Source organism: Lagenorhynchus albirostris, chromosome 15 (assembly GCF_949774975.1).
Source record: "Lagenorhynchus albirostris chromosome 15, mLagAlb1.1, whole genome shotgun sequence".
NCBI classification, from domain to species: Eukaryota; Metazoa; Chordata; class Mammalia; order Artiodactyla; family Delphinidae; genus Lagenorhynchus; species Lagenorhynchus albirostris.
The window spans coordinates 48882269-48902350 of record NC_083109.1 but is presented as its reverse complement, the minus strand read 5'-3'; the positions used below and the strand labels follow the sequence as shown (position 1 = coordinate 48902350).

General features: G+C 45.8%; 1 protein-coding gene across 2 annotated transcripts in view; it reads left to right on the top strand.

Moving 5' to 3' along the window:
- The window catches only part of PCSK2 (proprotein convertase subtilisin/kexin type 2), a 213885-nt gene that overhangs the window by 95876 nt on the left and 97927 nt on the right, over nucleotides 1-20082 (top strand). For both annotated transcript variants that reach the window (XM_060123339.1, XM_060123338.1), the window contains one exon: nucleotides 19880-19993. In XM_060123339.1, coding sequence (XP_059979322.1) covers nucleotides 19880-19993 — 114 coding nt within the window. The remainder of the gene's footprint in view (nucleotides 1-19879; nucleotides 19994-20082) is intronic.

Genomic DNA, 20082 nt, shown 5'->3' with positions numbered 1-20082 from the left:
AGTTAAAGTGATAAAGTGTTGGGAGCACAAAGTTTGCCAAATTTCCAATGTCTAAAGGACTTGCAGGATTGAGATGGAATCTCCTCTGACCCTCCCTGCATAGTTCTCTGACACTCTGAACAAACGACGTGGTTACAAATTGCAATCCACTGTATACACTGCCACCAGGGCTCTTCCTAGAAGATTTTACCCACACAGATGGCACTGGGCTTTCGTGATTTACAGCTCCCGAAGTAAAATGGGCCACCCTGGGCATATCTTCTCATGGCCGTGACTGAAAGGCAAGAAGTACAGGAGTGGACAAGTAGACTTCTTCCAGCATAAGTTCTGAGCAATTTACACAGCCAAACCCAGTATCAATGGAGCAGAGGAATACGCTCCTGTAAGTGAGGTGGGAGGTCAGAGGCGGGTAAATAGATACAAATAGTATAGTTCAACTGGTAAAAGTTTCTGAAACAGGCCTTGGAAGATTGTGCCCGGTGGGGTCACCATCTGGAACTCTCAGTAGCCCCCTGTCTGAGTAACCCCACTTGCAGTCCACCCCATGAGCTGGCTTTGTATATTCATCTCCAGTTTCCTAGATGTGATGTTTCTCAGGTGTGTCATCACTCTAGTTCCTTCCTCTGGACACAAAATTTGCCAGTGCCCTCCTGAAAGTGGACTCCAGAACGGGACCAGATGTCTCAAAAACATCTGCCCTGTCCTTCATCTGGGACCCTACTTCTCCTAAAGCACCCAGAGTTTGACTTTGCTTTTTCGGGTTCTTCCCATTAACTATTATTATTCTTTCATGTTAAGCTGGTCGTCGCTAGAACACTACCGTCCCACCAAGACACTCTTCTCTTTCCTGTGATCGTACAGCGGATTATTTTTAACCTAAGAACAGCATCGTACACCTGTTTGTGCTGTCAAATTTTGATTAGCTGGTATAAGCCAATCAGTTCAACCTGCTAAGATCTCTTGGGGTGAAGATACTCACCCACAGACTGGCCATTCTTCTGAATTAGTATCATGCATCAGCTGTTGACAGAAACAGTTCCAGTTACCCCACTATTGTCTTTTCACCACGAGATAAGACACCGTCATCAGCACTTTGCCCACTGTGGTTCATCCAACAGTGTAGCTGCTTTGTTTCTTTTTCTGAAGAATTCTGGGTGCTCTGTATCTCCATCAAACTGCCTTCAGCCCTGTATCTTCAGTAGAATTAGTCAACACTCGGCCTCACTTCCCCAGCATGAATATTAGCTCCCTTCCTGCATGTGGTAGGGAAAATAATGGCCCCCAAAAATGTCCACGACCTAATCCTTAGCGTCCATGAGTATGTTATGGTATATGGCAAGGGATAAATAAAGCTTCTGACAGCTGCCTTTAAGATAGGGAGATTATCCTGGGTTATCCAGAGGCCTGGTCATCACAAAGATCTTATCAGATGGAGGCAGAAGAGGAGGTCAGAGTGATACCATGTAAGAATTTGACCCACTGTTGCTTCCTTAGAAAGTGGAGGAAGGGGACCATGAGCCAAAGAATGCAGGCAGCCTGTAGAAGCAAAAAAGGCAAGGAAATGGAGCCTCTAGAAGGAACATAGCTCTGCTGACAGCTTGATTTTAGACTTCTAGCCTCCAGAACTGTAAGAGAATAAATTCATGTTGCTTTAAGCCACTGAGTTTTGGTGATGTGTCACAGCGGCCATAGGAAACCAAGACACTGCAGAATGAAAAGCTATTCTCCCCTGGCATTTCTCAGAGGGCAGATCTAAGCTCATGGTTGTTTCTCTACCTTCCAGGAGCACGCCTGCAAAGTCAATTCATTACTTTCTTCATTTGTCCTGCATCACCGTTCGGGGACTCGTTAATGCTCGGCACTAGGTGCTCTGTGCCTAAGTAGAAGTGTTTTAAGAATCCATCACTCTAACCTTTATGCCTTGTTGCTGTTTTGTCATTCGTGGGCCGCTTGTCTTGACGTATGAATTACTCTCCAGCCGCCTGGTGCGGGGGACGCACAGTAACCAGCCCCCAAATATTTCAGACATACGCCAATTGTAATTTCAACACACATCTAATTTTCCACTCTGTCAGCCCAGAATTTTTCCATTGGCAATTGATGAAATACCGATAGGAGGAAAGAATTGACAAGGCATTGCTGTTGACAAAGAGGCTAACCTTTGAGGAAGATTAAAAATAGATGTCCTGGGCTCCCCTGGTGGCGCAGTGGTTGAGGGTCCGCCTGCTGGTGCAGGGGACACGGGTTCGTGCCCCGGTCTGGGGGGATCCCACATGCCGCGGAGTGGCTGGGCCCATGAGCCATGGCTGCTGGGCCTGCGCTCCGCAACGGGAGAGGCCACAACAGGGAGAGGCCCGCATACCGTGGGAAAAAAAAAAAAAAGATGTCCTTTAGGAAGAAGAGGAAGGGAATCTTCTCTCTTCCTGAACTCTTTTGTCTATGGTCCTAATCCAAAAGTCAAACCTTCAGCATGTGTGAGTTTCAGAAAAGGAGATTGTGAATTTTCAAGAATCCATTTATACTCTCTAGCAGACAGCTTTTTGGTTTGTTCCCCCACTGAAAAAGTTATGAAGAAACAATACAAGCTTTGTCATAGCGAATAATCAGTGAGTGTATCCTGCGCTGAAGACACGCCAGGCGTAAAGGATGTCCAGAGAAGCAAACAAGTCCGAGAGGGTTTTCACTGCCCACTCTCCTCCTTTATCTTTTTTTAAAAATAAATTTATTTATTTATTTTTGCCTGTGTTGGGTCTTTGTTGCTGTGCACAGGCTTTCTCTATTTGCGGCGAGCAGGGGCTACTCTTCATTGCGGTGCGGGCTTCTCATTGCTGTGGCTTCTCTCGTTGCGGAACACGGGCTCTAGGCGTGCAGGCTTCTGTAGTTGTGTCGCGGGCTCAGTAGTTGTGGCTCTTGGGCTCTAGAGTGCATGCTCAGTAGTTGTGGCTCACAGGCTTAGTTGCCCTGCGGCATGTGAGATCTTCCTGGACCAGGGCTCGAACCCGTGTCCCCTGCGTTGGCAGGCGGATTCTTAACCACTGTGCCACCAGGGAAGCCCTCCTCCTTTATCTTAATCCTCCCTCTTCCAGGTGCACCCAGTTCTAAGCCCTGGATCCTTTGTTTTTGCTTTCGGTGAGCACTTCTCCCTGGCTTGCAAGAAACTGCCTAAGAATTTCCACAAACATCTCCGTAAACTCCCATTCTTTCCTTGCACCAATCTCAACCAGCACCATTGAGAAAAGCCGTCTAATTAATGAGTTCATGCACAAGTGCTGGTAAGTGGTAACACCTGGATGTGTTGCCTTTCCCAGAGGGCTTGTTTTCCAGATCTTTTCAATCCATAATCAACCTGGATGATGAAGGCTTAAAATTAAAGCTTAACTCTTCGTGGCTGGAACTGAGTCAGTGTGCCTGTGCTCAGGGTAGGTGATTTGAATCACCCCCAGAAGGTTTCTTTGTGCCCCTCAAATCACACCATTTGCGCCACTACTCAGAATTCTGCCGCTGCTTCCACTCTCATAGATGAGACAGATTCCGAAAACATATTATTCATCCTAGTTATAGAGAGTAACACTTATTGCATGCCTTGTAGTGTCCACCAAGGAAAGATTATTTTACATGATACTCACCATTAGCCTGTCTGGTCAAGAATTCCATCACCTCCATGCTGTACATCGGGGGTCGACAGGCTTTCTGTAAAAGTCCAGAGAGCACTTACTTTAGGCGTGTGGGCTTTGTGGTCTCAACTCTGCCATTGCAGTGAAAGCAGCCAGAGGCAGGATGTACACACATGGGCACCGCTGCATTTAACAAACTTTATTTACAAAAACATCTCTGCCCTAGATGAAGAAATCATGACTCGGAGACCTAGAGGGACCTACCTCAGAACACACACAAGTAAGAAGCAAACCACCATGCCAGGACTGAACTCTGTTCTTTCTGGCTCTGAGTCTAGTGCCTGCTCACTGCACCACACTGCATGGTCTTTAGCACTTAGGTAGAGCCATGACTTTGTATCACCCACACTCCCCCCATCCCCTTTTCCCCACAAACATTTGTGGGGCAGCAGCTGGGCTGGGGTACCATTAGTACCCTGCGATCATGGAAGCAAAGTGAAGGTAACTAACCTACAGGTCTAAGCCAGGTGCCCTTGACATTGTAGCTCTGCCTAAAGAGGCTTACCAGCAGTAGACACGTGGTTAATGAAACTTGCATTGCATATGCAGTCAGATTCACCCATTCCTTCCAGAAGCACACTCTTAAACCCTCAGTCCAGCAAAGAACAGGGATATCCTGAATACATCCTACCCAGTATCCTCTGTCTGGTCCACTAGCAGAACTGGACCATGTACCAGCATCACACTGGAGGCTCTGCAGGGGATGTAGCCACTCACTCGCACCTGGGTGCCGTGAGCACTTTCTCTATGGGCCCTGCTGGCCTCTCTTCACCTCTTTCTCCCGGTGCCTTTCTAGGAAGCTGGAGCACTGAGTGTGCTGGTCGTGTGTGAGGACAGTCGGAGGGGGCCACACCTGGAGTGGACAGGGCAGAGCCTTGGCCTCACTCCTCTTTTCTCCCTGTCCTCCCCCCACCCCGCCACCATTTGACCTCCCAGGAGACTGCTCTGTTAGACTGAGGTCCTTCTTCCCACCTGCAACGGGAATCAGAGCCGTGCACCTGGCCAACAGGCTCTGGATCAATACCTAAAGCTATTAATATATTAAAGCGACTTAGACTTGCTTTGCTTCTTTTCCACACTCACTTCTCAGGAGAACCTCATTGAAAGGGTCATGTCACTGTGGCCACAGACAGCATTTAGGGGTTCCTGGCATCCTCTCAAATGTACCCCAGTCTAACCATCCCTGTCCCAACATCTGGCACAGCACCTACTGTCTTTTAATTTCCTTTTCCGTAATATAATCCCCTAAATCCAACTCGTGACATTCCCCACCACCGTGGAAACAGGAGCTAGAGGAAGATTGAGATCACGATGATACACACACATTCCAGCTGGAATTTTACCTTCTACAGGCATTCCTGTCAGTGGCCTCTGCCCTTCACTCTACTAGAAGCATCTTTCGATCCCTCCCTAATTACACCGACTTATCTTGTAGCATAGCTTGTATATACAGCTTTAGTTGTTAGATAGCAATTTGTTAATATCTTGTCACTGAGACGCAGTGGCTGGAACTGTGGCCAGAGGCACGAAGCCATATCCTCTCCCCTCAATTGATCGTCTTCATTCTCTCAAGACGGCAAACCTCTCTAAATGAGGGCAATCAATACGGTGCATTCAACCATAATTGCTGCTTAACTCCCTGTTCTTTGAAAAGTTAAGCCCTGTGATTTGCCTATAATTGGACTTTCAAAAAGTCACACCTGCCTGTTCAAGGAGGAAGTTAAGCAGCCAGACTCTCTGACTGTTCTCTGCCTGCTCTCACCCTCCTTGCCTGTGATGGACCTCCCTGGGTCAAGTCTTCCCTCCCCAAACCTCCATCTCTAGATCCTGACAGCCAAGGCCAACGGTTCGTAGAAAGCGAGGAACTGGACTATCTGAGTTTAGCCATGGCCTCCTTCCTCCATAATCTCCCTCATCACCCCAGCAATGAGGGCTTTTCTGGGTTTCTCGTTTGATGAGCTGTGTTCAGCTCCTCGGTTCAAGCACTGAGCTAACGTGCTGCCTTGGAAAGGTGAAGGCAAAGAAGTGGCGATGTGCTTTTCCTGCACGGGGACTTCTGCTGTCAGGACACACATGGGAATGGACTCCAGCTGCTCTCTCTTGCCATGTTGAATTTGATTTGTCTTCCACTAACTAAGAGCAAGAAGCATGAATCAGGGACTTCCCTGGTGGCGCAGTGGTTGAGAATCCACCCGCCAATGCAGGGAACACAGGTTCGAGCCCTGGTCCAGAAGATCCCACATGCCGCGGAACAACTAAGCCCGTGCGCCACAACTACTGAGCCCGCACACCTAGAGCCCGTGCTCCGCAACAAGAGGAGGTACCGCCATGAGAAGCCTGCGCACCACAACGAAGAGTAGCCCCCGCTCGCCGCAACTAGAGAAAGCCTGCACACAGCAAGGAAGACCCAACGCAGCCAAAAATAAAATATAATTAAAAAAAAAAAAGAATGAATCAAAGACTCTCTGGGCTGCTTTGGGAAAAGACAACCCTGGCTTGAGGTAGGATGGAACAAGGGAAGGCACCACCCTGCTATCTTTCCACAGGGCCCGAAATATGACAACACTGGCAATAATTCCGGTAGCAATTGCTGGCGTTTACTGAGTATATACCAGGGGCCAGATGTGTGTCTGCATTGTCTCATTTGAGCCTCACCCTCACCACAACCCAAATATGAAGCAGGAGCAAAGCAACCACCTGGGACAGTAGGGGTATATCAGACTGTGCAACAGGTCTGCTGGGGCAACGTGTGAGTTTCCTAGGGCTGCCGTAACCCAGCACTACAGACCAGGCAGCTTAAACAACAGAAACTTATGTCTCACAGTTCTGGAGTCTGGAAGTCCAAGATCAAGGTATCGGCAGGGTTGGTTTCTTCTGAGAGCCATGAGAGAGTGACCTATTCCAGGCCTTTCTCCGTGCCTTGAAGGTGGCTGTCTTCACTCCGTGGACAGCAGCCATACTGGATTAAGGCTCACCTTAATGACCTCATTTTAACTGAATTATATCTTTAAAGACACTTTCTCCAAAAACGATCACATTCTGACATACTGGGGGTTCCAGCGTTAACGTATGATTTTTTTTACGGGGACATAATTCAGCCTGTAACAGATTTGACTCATGACTCCACCCTTGGCTAACTGTGTGACTTTTCCAACCACTTAACTTCTTCATGCCTTCCCTCCTAGCCCCCCGCCTCCGTCCCAAGGTTGTTGTGAAAACTATCTGAGATGAGGTATGAAAAGGACTAAACACCACCTGGCACACAGTCAGCCCTCCATCATTGTGAGTTGGTATTAGCTCTCATCCCCATTTTACAGGTGAAAAAACTGAGCCTTTAAGAGTTTCTGTAGCTTGCTCGAGATGTCACAGCAGTAGACAGTAGGTACATCAGGGCCTCCATGCCTGCCTGTCCCAAAGACCAACTCATCCACATTGCCACGCAGCCTCCTCTTCCACATTTTATACTAAATAGAAGTCAAGCTGTACTGTCCTTTCCGTGAGATGAAGCCCAACCCAATCCATTTCAGTTCTCCCCAGCAGCTCAAATCTTAAAAGGACAGCCCCCCAACACACCTCTGGCATCTCACAAGAGGAAGACAGATTCTCTCCAGGTTGGCTGACACACCAGAAAGGACAGGTCCTTTCCCCTCCTCCCCAGGAGAGTAACAACAGACAGGATGGTCAGGCCAGGGGCCAGAGGTCCGTCTGCTCCAGCCTTAATCCTGCCTCCCATGTGGACTCGTCTTCAAGTCCACCCACGGATGTTCTAGCTGATGTATTGCGCAGGATGTTTCTGGAAGAGCTATTTTTGTTTTGTCTGAACCTATCAGGGAAAGGAAGTCCTCGGTCCATAATAAACGCTAGGTAATTTACCTCACAAATTAAGAGGGTTTTAATTATTTTTTAAAGAACAATGTTCTTTGGAAACTTTGCTATCTTCTTGATACTCCTCCCACTGCCCACCGCCCCACATTGCCCTCCCCCACTCCCAGCAACTAGCCCGAGATGAATAAGGAGAGATGAATTTTTAGTGAGTAAATCGAATATTTTCTTATGGATTTGGGTTTGTTCTCCTCCAGAGAGCGCAGTCTTGAAGTTGCTTAGTATAGATGCACCTTGTCCCTCTCTCAGCCGTAGTTTAATTTGATTTCAGTTCTCTGTCTCTGTTGTGTCAGGACGGGGTCAAGAGAGAAGAAAGGGGAGCAGAGGAGTCCAGCACACTGTTTCTCAAGCCCGGGGCCTCTTCAGAATCACCTGGGAAGCTCGAGAAACCCAGAGGCCATGACCCACCCGCAGGGACTCGTTTTACAACTTCCCAGACGATTGCTCTGGGAGGCCAGGCTCGGAACCTCTGCTTCCCCAGACAGAAGCATCTCTGGATGCATCAGAGAACCAGAGGGGACCTCGGAGTTTGGAGCCTCCTGAAGTTCTCAGCCCTGGTCTATAGCCCAGTCCCCTGGGAGCTCTTCAAAGTACAGGTTCCCGGGTAGCACCCCAGGCCCCTGGATCAGGATAGCCCCATGACAGTGTCTGAGATCCATAGTTTTTTAAAGTTCCCCCCACTCTGATGCACTGTCAGTGAGCATGCAATGTGTTATAGACTTTCTGGAGGGCATTTTGGCAGTAACTGCCTGATGAAACGTTAAAGTTGTCTTCATCAGCCCAGCGATCCCACTGCTTATAATTTATCCTGATGACACACTTTCGAAACATCACCTCTCTGTGTGTGTAGATATTCACTGCAGCACTCAGTGGAATGGCAAAATAACAACGACAAAAGATGCAGCCAACCAGAGCATCCTTCGACAGGTGACGAAATAAAGAAATTTTGTTTAACCACATGACGAAATAATACGCATCTGTTAAAGGGAATGAAAGAGTTTTTGTTAAGAAGAGTATATATAATGCTGGAGGGGTGTGGAGAAAAGGGAACCTCCTGTACTGTTGGTGGGAATGTAAATTGATACAGCCACTATGGAGAACAGTATGGAGGTTCCTTAAAAAGCTAAAAATAGAATTACCCTAGGACCCAGCAATCCCACTCCTGGGCATATACCCTGAGAAAACCATAATTCAAAAGGACACATGGACCCCAGTGTTCATTGCAGCACTATTTACAATAGCCAGGACATGGAAACAGCCTAAGTGTCCATCGACAGATGAATGGATAAAGAAGATGTGGCACATATATACAATGGATATTACTCAGCCATAAAAAGAAACGAAATTGAGTTATTTGTAGTGAGGTGGATGGACCTAGAGTCTGTCACACAGAGTGAAGTAAGTCAGAAAGAGAAAAACAAATACTGTATGCTAACGCATATATATGGAATCTAAAAAAAAAAAAAGGTACTGATTAACCTAGTGGCAGGGCAGGAATAAAGATGCAGATGTAGAGAACAGACTTGAGGACACAGCTGGGGAAGGGTAAGCTGGGACGAAGTGAGAGAGTAGCATTGACATATATACACTACCAAATGTAAAATCGATAGCTAGGGAGAAGCAGCTACCTAGCACAGGGAGATCAGCTCGGTGCTTTGTGACCACCTAGAGGGGTGGGATAGGGAGGGTAGGAGGGAGGCTTAAGTAGGAGGGGATATGGGGATATATGTATATGTATAGCTGATTCACTTTGTTGTACAGCAGAAACTAACACAACATTGTAAAGCAATTATACTCCAATAAAGATGTGGAAAAAAAATAAGAGCTTTATTATGTTGTGGAAAAAAAATAAGAGCTTTATTATGTTCATCAAAAAAAAAGAATAGTATACATAGTTAGCATGATCCTTTCATAGTAAATTTAAAAGATACCACCAGATATTATATCTATATTACAATAGATATATCTACAGATATGTAGAAATATATAGATTATAACATATACATATTATATATGTAAGTCTGCCAGTTATATACTATATAATATCTATATTTAGATATTAAACATATGGTTATTATATATTGATATTGTATATATGTATGTGTATATATAAATCTCTCTTTTAAATTTGCTACATTGTATGAGTTTCCTATGGCTACCGTAACAAATTCCACAAACTTGGCGATTTAAAACAACTTCTATTTAGTCTCTCACAGTCCTGGAGGCCAAAAGTCCAAAATCAACGTGTCCTCGGGGCAGTGCTCCCTCCAGGGGCTCTGGGGGAGAATCCTTCCACCTCTTCCAGCCTCTGTTGGTTGTCACGTTCCTGTGCTTGGGCTGCATTGCTCTCCTCTCTGCTTCCACCTCCACGAGGCTTCTCCTCTGTGTTTCTCTCCTGTGTCTCTTGTAAGGATACTTGTTCTGGATCACGTGTCATTGGATTTAGGGCCTACCCAGATAATGCAGAATGATCTCATCACAAGATCTATAATTACATCTACAAGGACCCTTTTTCCAAATAAAGTCACATTCTCAGGTTCCAGGGTTTAGGACATGGACATAAAATTTGGAGGGAGGGGGATTCCCTGGAGGTTCAGTGGTTAGGACTCCGTGCTTTCACTGCTGAGGGCCTGGGTTTGATTCATGGTCGGGGAGCTAAGATCCCACAAGCCATGTGGCGCAAAAGATAGATGATAGATAGATAGAGAGATAGATAGATAGTTAATAGATAGATCAATAGATAGATAGATGAAAGATAGATATAGACAGATAAAATTCAAAAAACATTTTTGAGGGATATATATTTTGAGGGAACATTCAACTCACTACACTGTAAAAGGATCATGCTAAGTACACTGATTTTAACAAAATTTCCCTCTTTCTGTATATATATGTATTAGAGCGTATGTATAAACATTTCCTGGAAGAGCTCCCAAGAAATTATTAGCAGCAGTTACCTTTGAGGGGAGCTATTTGTGAGCCGAGAAGAGGAGGGAAGGATAAAATGTTCCCTTTCCATCATGTAACTTTCTGTACCTCTTTTATTTTCTAAGCATGCACATGTGCTACCTTATTTTTTCTTTTTAGTGTCAACAGGAATTATGGGGAGGTAGGGGGAAATCATGTTTTTTCTTTTCTTCTTTCCTTCTTCTCTGTTTTAAAATAGTTTTTAATTTAAGAAGCGGCTCACCCTGGTGACTCAGCTGTTCAGGCCAGTTAGAGAATAAATGATCCAATCTGACCCCATCCTTCCACAGAAAGAAAGGGAGGAAGAGCCAGGCCCGGCAGTGGAAGGGGTGCCGGCTGAGGGCAGTGGGCATCCCCCTGCCCCACCTTGGGGTGACACCTTCAGCAAGGTGATGGCACGAGTCCCACGTCTGCAGAGCTCTTTACCAAGTGAGGATTCCACAACCTGCATCCGGCCAGAGCCTCATCACAGTTCCCAGAGGCAAGGTCTTTTACGGAGGAAGAAAACCGACCTCTAAGACAGAGTCAACCTTGGTGCAGGGCGGGGCCACGTGGAGAGTCTGAAGAACCTCGATGCTCGGCCCCAGCCCCAGAGGGTCTGCTTGGGTCCAGATGTGGCCTGAGGGTGGGGATTGTTAAAGCTCTCAGGTGATTTGATGTGCACCCGGGTCCAGGACAGCCGACTAGAGGACCGGCCAAGGGAACTGGCATTTGTGGGACCTGACCTGCCATGTGCCGGGCACTGTGCTGGGTGTGTCACAGCAGTTGTCATGATTCATTTCTCAAAACAACACTCAGAGGTAATTATGATTCCCATTTTAGGGGTAAGGAAACTGAGTCTCAGAAAGATCGCTATGATGCTCAAAGACACAGGGTTAGGGGCAGGTGCCGGTTTCAAACCCACGTCTGTGGCTACACCTCAGGCCTACCCCAGAGCTCCTAACCCCGATCCAGGGCTCTGCCCGCAAAACCTCATCGCCCCCATAGACGACTGTCTCCCAGTCCACTTCTTAGCATCTCCAGTGCTGGGGTGAGGCAAACTGAGAGAAGTTCCACTGTGATTAACCACTCAAAACTTTACCATCAGGACTTCCCTGGTGGTGCAGTGGTTGAGAATCCACCTGCCAATGCAGGGAACATGGGTTCGATCCCTGGTCCGGGAAGATCCCACATGCCGCGGAGCAACTAAGCCCGTGTGCCACAACTACTGAGCTTATGTTCTAGAGCCCGCGCTCTAGAGCCCACGAGCCACAACTCCTGAGCCTGTGTGCTGCAACTCCTGAGCCCATGTGCCTAGAGCCCGTGCTCCACAGCAAGAGAAGCCACCGCAATGAGAAGCCCGCGCACTGCAACGAAGAGTAGCCCCCGCTCGCCGCAACTAGAGAAAGCCTGCGCAAAGCAGCAAAGACCCAAAGCAGGCAAAAATAGATAAATAAAATAAATTAAATAAAAAAAGAAAAGTTTACCATCAGAAAATCTAGAAAAGCAAAAACTATCATACACCACCTATTCCTAAGTGCACCTTACAACTGCTCTCTGCAAATGCCAGAGTGACAAAATGTTCATTGCCTCCCCTGGTGCAACAAAACGTGTGGAATAGGTGTGGGCAGCTTGGAGGAAAATCCTGGAGACAAGAGTGAAGCATTTTCTCAAGAAAGGCTGACCACCAATGTGCTGGATGGCACGGAGGAAAACACAGACACGGACAACTCTGAGTTAGACACCGTCTGTGAAGGAGTTGAGGAACTTCTTAACCAATGTATTTTACTAACATTTTGCTTTTGTTTGCAGAAGTGACATATGGTAAAAAGCAATCTTTGTCCAAATGAAACTACAAGAGCACTTTATGTACCAAATGAAGCTTACGAATAAGAAGGAGGCATTGGGACGTAGTTTAATTCTTAGCTGTTCTAACAGTTTCCATAACCAAGTACCACAAACTGGGTGGCTTTAACACAACAGAAATTTACTCTCTCACAGTTCTGGCCAGCAGTTCAGACTTCAGATCAACGTGCTGGCAGGGCTGTGCTCCGGAGATCTCTGGCTGGGGCCCTTCCCTTGCTTCTCCTGGCTTCTGGTAGTCCCGGTGCTCCTTGGCTCTAGTAGCAAAGTCTGCCCTGTGCCTCCCCTCTCCAGAGGTGGCTTCACTCTGTGTCTGTGTCGCTATGGGGGTGGCGGTGTGTATGGGTGAGGGGGTGAGTGTGTCTTTCTGTGGCATTTTCCTCCTGTGTCTATCCATCCTCTTCTTATGAGGACACTGGCCGCACTGCATTAAGACGCACTGGACCCCAGGCTGCCCTCACCTTAACTAATCACGTCTGCACCAACCCTGTTCCCAAATCAGGTCACCTTCAGAGGTACTGGGGGTTAGGACTTCAACATATTTTGTTTTCCATATTTTTTTAAATTGAAGTATAGTTGATTTACAGTGCTGTGCCAATCTCTGCTGTACAGCAAATTGACTCAGTTTTACGCATATAGACATTCTTTTTTAAATATTCCTTTCCATTATGCTTTATCCCAGGAGATTGGATATAGTTCCCTGTGCTACACAGTAGGACCTTGTTGTTTATTCATTCTTTTTTTTTTTTTGCAATTAAAAATTTTTTTTCTTTTTTTAAATTGATTTGTTTTTTGGCTGCTTTGGGTCTTCATTGCTGCGCGCGGGCTTTCTCTAGTTGTGGCGAGCGGGGGCTACTCTTCGTTGCGGTGCATGGGCTCTAGGCGTGCAGGCTTCAGTAGTTGTGGCACATGAGCTTAGTTGCTCTGTGGCATGTGGGATCCTCCCGGACCAGGGCTTGAGCCTGTGTCCCCTGCATTGGCAGGTGGATTCTTAATCACTGCACCACTGGGGAAGTCCCTGTTTATCAATTCTAAATGTAATAGTTTGCATCTACTAACCCCAAATTCCCAGGCCCTCCCTCTCCCACCCCCTCTCCCCCTTGTCAACCACAAGTCTGATCTCTACGTCTATGAGTCTGTTTCCGTTCAGTAGATAGGTTCATTTGTGTCGTATTTTAGATTCCACATATAAGTGATATCATATGGTATTTGTCTTTCTCTGTCTGACTTACTTCACTTAGTATGATAATCTCTAGTTGCATCCATGTTGCTGCAAATGGCATTATTTTGTTCTTTTTTATGGCTGAGTAGTATTCCATTGTATACCACATGTTTATCCATTCATCTGTTGATGGACATCTAGGTTGTTTCCATGTTTTGGCTATTGTGAATAGTGCTGCTATGAACATAGGGGTACTTGTATGTTTTTGAAATACAGTTTTGTCCGGGTATATGCCCAGGAGAGGAATTGCTGCATCATATGTTGATTCTATTTTTAGTTTTCTGAGTAACCTGCATACTGTGTTCCATAGTGACTGCACCAACTTACATTCCCACCAACAGTATAGGAGGGTTCCCTTTTCTCCACACCCTCTCCAGCATTTGTTATTTGTAGACTTTTTAATAATGGCCATTCTGACTGCTGTGAATTGATACCACATTGTAGTTCTGATTTGCATTTCTCTAATAATTAGTGATGTAGAGCATCTTTTCATATGCCTACTGCCCATCTGTATGTCTTCTGCCCATTTTTTTTTTTTTTTTTTTTTGCGGTACGCGGGCCTCTCACTGTTGTGGCCTCTCCCGTTGCGGAGCACAGGCTCCGGATGCGCAGGCTCAGCAGCCATGGCTCACAGGCCCAGCTGCTCCGCGGCATGTGGGATCTTCCCAGACTGGGGCACGAACCCGTGTCACCTGCATCGGCAGGCGGACTCTCAACCACTGCGCCACCAGGGAAGCCCGTGCCCATTTTTTAATTGGGTTTTTTGTTGTTGAGTTGTAGGAGCTGTTTATGTATTTTGGAGATTAGCCCTTGTTGTTCGTATCATTTGCAAATGTTTTCTCCCAGTCCATAGGTTGTCTTTTCGTTTTGTCTCATTTTGTTTTTTACGGTTTCCTTTGCTGTGCAAAAGCTTGTAAGTTTGATTAGCTCCCATTTGTTTATTTTTGTTTTCATTTCTATTGCCTTGGGAGAATGACCTAAGAAAAAATTGGTATGACTTGTGTTAGAGAATGTTTTGCCTATGTTCTCTTCTAGGAGTTTTATTGTGTCTTGTCTTATATTTAGGTCTTTAAGCCATTTTGAGTTTATTTTTGTGCATGGTGTGAGGGCATGTTCTATCTTCATTGAATTTACGTGCAGCTAGGACTTCAATATATCTTTTAGGGGGACTAAGTCAACGCATAATAGTGGTAAACAAAATAATTCTGAGTAATACAGAAAAGAATAGTGTGATACAAGCGACAGCATCACAGATTTCATAAACCAGTATTCTCAGCAACATATCAGTTCTGTGTTTTGTGGTTTTCCTTCTCATGCTCGCTTCAAGCCAAGACGTTCTGCACGCCCTTTGGAGGCAGCACCCTGGACTGCCCCCCCTTCTCCTGGCCCCTCCCTGACCCTGCACAGTCGGTGCTAATTAGCAGCTGTTTAATTATCAGCCCAGCAGGGAAGTGATCCCAGCCCTGATCCTTAGAGAGTTTTATGAAGTTATGCTGTCCCAGATACAGGAAGGTTGACTGTGTTCCGTGCCTTAGGGAGAGACTGCGTGCTTTAGTGGAAAGTTCATGGCATTTAGAACTGATCAACCTGGGTGACTGTTGTGTTTTCAGTTTTTGGACAACGGTCTCTGAACCTTCGTTTCCTCAACTGTAACCATACCCACCCACAGTTCTGTTGAGAAGGCTAAATGTAGGGAAAGTACCTTGTTAACATAAGTTATAAAATAGTATGCCAATATGCGGGGTGGTGTCTTCCTCACCCTAGTATCATCTGTATCTAGCACACTGTAGATGCACAAAAACGTTTGTTGACTGAAAAATTCTTAATTAAGGAGAGACACCAGGAGAGCAAAGGCAGTGGGTGTTGTTCGGGTAAAATCTGTGTTTGCACATGTGTCAAATTCAGGTTTAAAATTTGAACCGGAATTGTAGAATATCCCTCTGTTCATTTTTAATAAAATAATGCCCAGTCACACACACACCTGCTTTCTTATATTTTTTATTTGTGTAAATGTTTAGGTCAGGGCTTCCCTGGTGGCGCAGTGGTTGAGAGTCCACCTGCCGATGCAGGGGACACGGGTTCGTGCCCCGGTCCGGGAAGATCCCACATGCTGCGGAGCGGCTGGGCCCGTGAGCCATGGCTGCTGAACTTGCACGTCTGGAGCCTGTGCTCCGCAACGGGAGAGGCCACAACAGTGAGAGGCCCGCGTACAGCAAAAAAAAAAAAAAAATTTTAGGTCAATGGGCCAACTTGGGGGAGAATTCTACTGAAGCTAGCTGTATGGTTTTTACTTTTGTTTTTTGTTTTTTCTGAGAAGGCAAGAAGCTATGGTTAAGTTGTATGCATGTCATTGGTACTATATCTAAGCGGTAGTGAAAGGAATTGTCTGTGAAAGGTCACAATTCAGAGGAGAGAGAAAAGAGAATGAAAGTGGCCTTTTAGTTATAATGTGAGGGAGGATTATAAATGCTTGGAAATACTTCTTTGACATTAAGAGCTTTATCACACATAGAACTGTAACACTGAAATCTTCCCCAGAGCCCTTTAAAACCAGTTTATAACCTCATCCCTCAGCTCCTGGCAATTTCACTTGTAATAGAAAGAAACCCAGATGACCAGGAAGAGGAAACTCGTTGGGTAAGTTATGGTACATTCCTCTATGGAATATTTAGGTAGTCATTAAAAATTAAAAGATGAGAGGGACTTCCCTGGCAGTCCAGTGGTTAAGTCTCCTCACTTCCACTGCAAGAGGTGTGGGTTCTACCCCTGTTCAGGGAACTAAGACCCCACCTGCTGCACGGCCAAAAAAATAAAATAAAAGATGAGAGCTATGTAGCAACATATTAAAATTTCTACGATTAGACACTTAATGAAGAAAGGATACACAATTTTATCTATAGTATGATTACTATTATGTAAAAATTAGGTTAAAATGCAAGTTAGGGTTGGACAAGAACCCAAAAAAATGAAAACAACTGATGGCAGTACATAGCATCATTGTGGGAGGAGAACACTCTTCTCCAGTTTTTTGTGTGTAACAAGTAAAAATATGTGTCTTAAAGGTGTTCATCTCTCTTGGAATTGTAACTGTGATCTTCATTGAGGACAGGATTCAGAAAGCCCTCTGCAGTGTCTTAGGATTCCTGATTTTTAATAACATGAGGTGCAAAATGGCAGACCCTTGAGTCACGCTTTGGTGCTTCTGAGTTGCAAGGAGGGTGCTGTCCAGGGAGCACAACATCCCAAAGCATCACTGGTTTCCATTAAGCCTAATTTATGGAATTAAAAATTAATTTTATGGAAATGAATTTAAACAGCCTTTCGTTAGAATGCACTTGGTCTAATTGAGTTTGGAGTGGTATTGTAATAGCCATTCCTCCACTGTTATTGGAAAAGATGGAATCTGAGATAAGTCTTCCTGTCCTTACGCTGCTGGGAACAACTTGTGGAGGAGTTTTCCAACATGAGTCCAGTATAATGGGGACCCTTCTGGGGAAGTCAGGCAAGGCTCCCATCTGTGAGCAGAGCAGGTAAAGACTTGGTTGTGGGACTGAAATGGGAAGTTGCGAATTCAGGATGGACGGCCAGCTCCGGCTCCTTCTTTCCCAAGGTGCTTGAATACTTGCTTCCACAGTAACAGGAAGTTTTGAGGGGGCATGCTGTGGTTCTTTACAGGTTGAGAATGTAGAGGACGGGGAATCTCCTCCCTACGACTCTTGAGTTCTTATGGCTGGACTAATAATACACAGAAATGAGACAGATGAACGGGAGAAAGAGAAACACAATTTAATTCATGCACACGCAGGTCTCATAGAAGCTTTTATACTTTTTAGACAAAGAAACAATAAATTTGGGAAAAATTGACGGGACGAAGAAATTCAGGTTTTGGGTGCCCACTTAGTGAAGAATCTAAACAGAATTGGGGCTTGAGGTAGTGAATGAAAGAAGTAAGAAGGTTTGTCTATACAGGCTCCTTGGCTTTGAATTCCCTGTCTCTGGTGATAGGGTGTTCTTCTACCTCCAGTTGCAGGGAGTGCACCTTTCCTATGAGAGATTTATTTCCTGCTTCTAGGGAGGCAGGAAGGAGGGTCAGAGTGTCCCTCTTGCATTGGCCATTTCTTAAGTAACTTTAATAGATAATCAATATGCCATTGAGGCACAATTTGGGGTGGCCCCGCCAGGGCTCCAACAAGGGCTACATTTACTTCAACATTTTAAATGTTGTACATTAATGAATGCACACACACACATAGATAAGCATATATATATATATAACATATATACATGCGCATATATATGGTGGCAACTGTGAGACTACACCTTGTAGACCTGTGACCTCAGGGACCCTAGCTGCCATCCTCTGAAAGCCAGCACTCTGTTGACCACAGGCCACACTTTCCACGGCTGCTCCAGCCAAGGATGGAAGATGCAAGTGTGCTGACACAGTTCTACCCTGAGAGGCTCAGGGTTCCTCCAGCAGCTGCCTCTGATCCCCAGCAGGCTTGCCAAGCCTGCCTCAGACGATGGGGCAGTGGACGGGCAGTGGAGGACACTTGGACTCTGCCTGTTCACTCTCTTCTTTATGGGGTCAAACTTGCATCACTTCCTTGTGTTTTCTCTCCCAACAAAATCCTTACACATTTAATCTCCTCTTGGCCTCTGCTTCTCAGAAGATACACGTGTATACACACTCACATACATATATGGATAGGTATATTTGCATCATAAGTTATCTCCATTTGATGGACATTAGTTGTGCCCAGATTTGTGACATTATAAAAATAACCATCCATCCCATTTTTTCCAATTATTTTGCTATTTCTTTCAGGGGACAGGGGTTAACTCTGCCACAATGAATGTCTCTTGTTGGAATCCCCCTCAAAGAACTCACAGAGCAAATGCCATACCCACTACTTCTCTAGAAGTAGAATTTCTCCTAGACTTAGAGTTTTTCTGCAAATGAGCCCCGGGCCTTCCGGCATCTGCATGTAGAGCAGGGAAGTAGAGAGGAACTACTCTCCCACAGCCTCCCCCGCCTTCCAGGGCAGCAAGGAAGGGGAGGGTTATCGGCCACATCTGTGGTCCCTTTGTTCCTGACTTGGAGTCTTCTATTTTCCCTCATCCCATGTCAGAGTTTGTGGGTGCAAGCAACAGAAATTAATTCTGGGTCATGTGAACGAAAGTGAATCTGTTGGAAAGGGATGTGGAGCTCACAGTCTGTAGGAGGCTGATGCATTGGTCTTGGGGGAGCTCCAGGCTGGGCTGTGGGAACGATGGCCAGGATCTTTTATGGGGAGAGCCTGGTGAGTGAGCCTCTGAGATAAATAGCCTCCAAGGGTCCCTTCTGCCTTCACATCACTTTCCCAAGGTTCATACCCTAGAAGAGAGACACCCATTGAGGCACCTCTGAGGCAGAGAGAGGCTTCAGGAGGCTGGTGCCTTGAATTTCACTCCCACCAACACAGAACCCTGTGGGCTTGAGGTAATCTCCCAAATGCACTGGGGAGTCCTGGCAGAAGGAGAAATGAATGTTCAGAAGCAAAATATAACTTAAAAAAACTAAAAGCACCCAGCACACACCCTGTTATCCATTTGCATAGTCCTTGAGCGTGTAGACGCTCAGCCACAGCTGTTGGATAATGAACTAGGTATTGCCCAAGTGAAAGAAAGGTTCCCGTTTGGGACAAAGCCCAGCTGTTGCTAGGAGCCTCCTAATTCAGCTCCTAAGTTTCATTTCCATCCAAGGGCTTGGGGTTCTGTCTGTCCCAAAATGAAGTGTCCTCATTGCAAGGACAGCATCAATTTATCTTCAAAGGTCCCTCACTTACCTTCTAGAACTTTGCTGTGGGCTTGCTGGCTTGTCAGGCAGGTTTTTCTTGTTTTGTTTTTGGCCGATTCCCAAAATGGTTGCTGGGAAGCCCTCCAGAAAGATAGTCTGTGCCATTTCCACTGCTTCCCTTTATGAATCCACATTCCTTTCCTTAACAGAAGTGCTTCACTGCTTTAGTTCACTAATGCCCCACCGCCTCATCTCCCTTGAGAATACTTTTCTCCATCTCCTTCTTATTTTAAGGACACTCACTTTGAGCCATCCCCAAGGCCTCTTTGTTGAGCACAAGCAGAAGTAAATGATCTTGGAAAATAATCATAAAGTAAGAATGTGCATGAAATGAACTTGGTTTCTGCTGAGGAAAAAAAAACCCAACACATTCTATACAAATAGAATTTGAATTTGTAGAAATGAAGTCCAGAAGAGGGGTGTTCAGGTAACATGCCAGTATTGTCATTCCAGGTAAAGAGGGCCTTGCAACAGGAAGGGTTCAACCGAAAAAAGCGAGGGTATAGAGACATCAACGAGATCTACATCAACATGAACGACCCTCTTTTTACGAAGCAGTGGTATCTGGTAAGCATCTCGGTATCATTCCTGATGTTTCTCAGCTTGGAACTTCAGATAGAAGATGGGTTTCTATTTCCTCATGATTCTGTGGGATG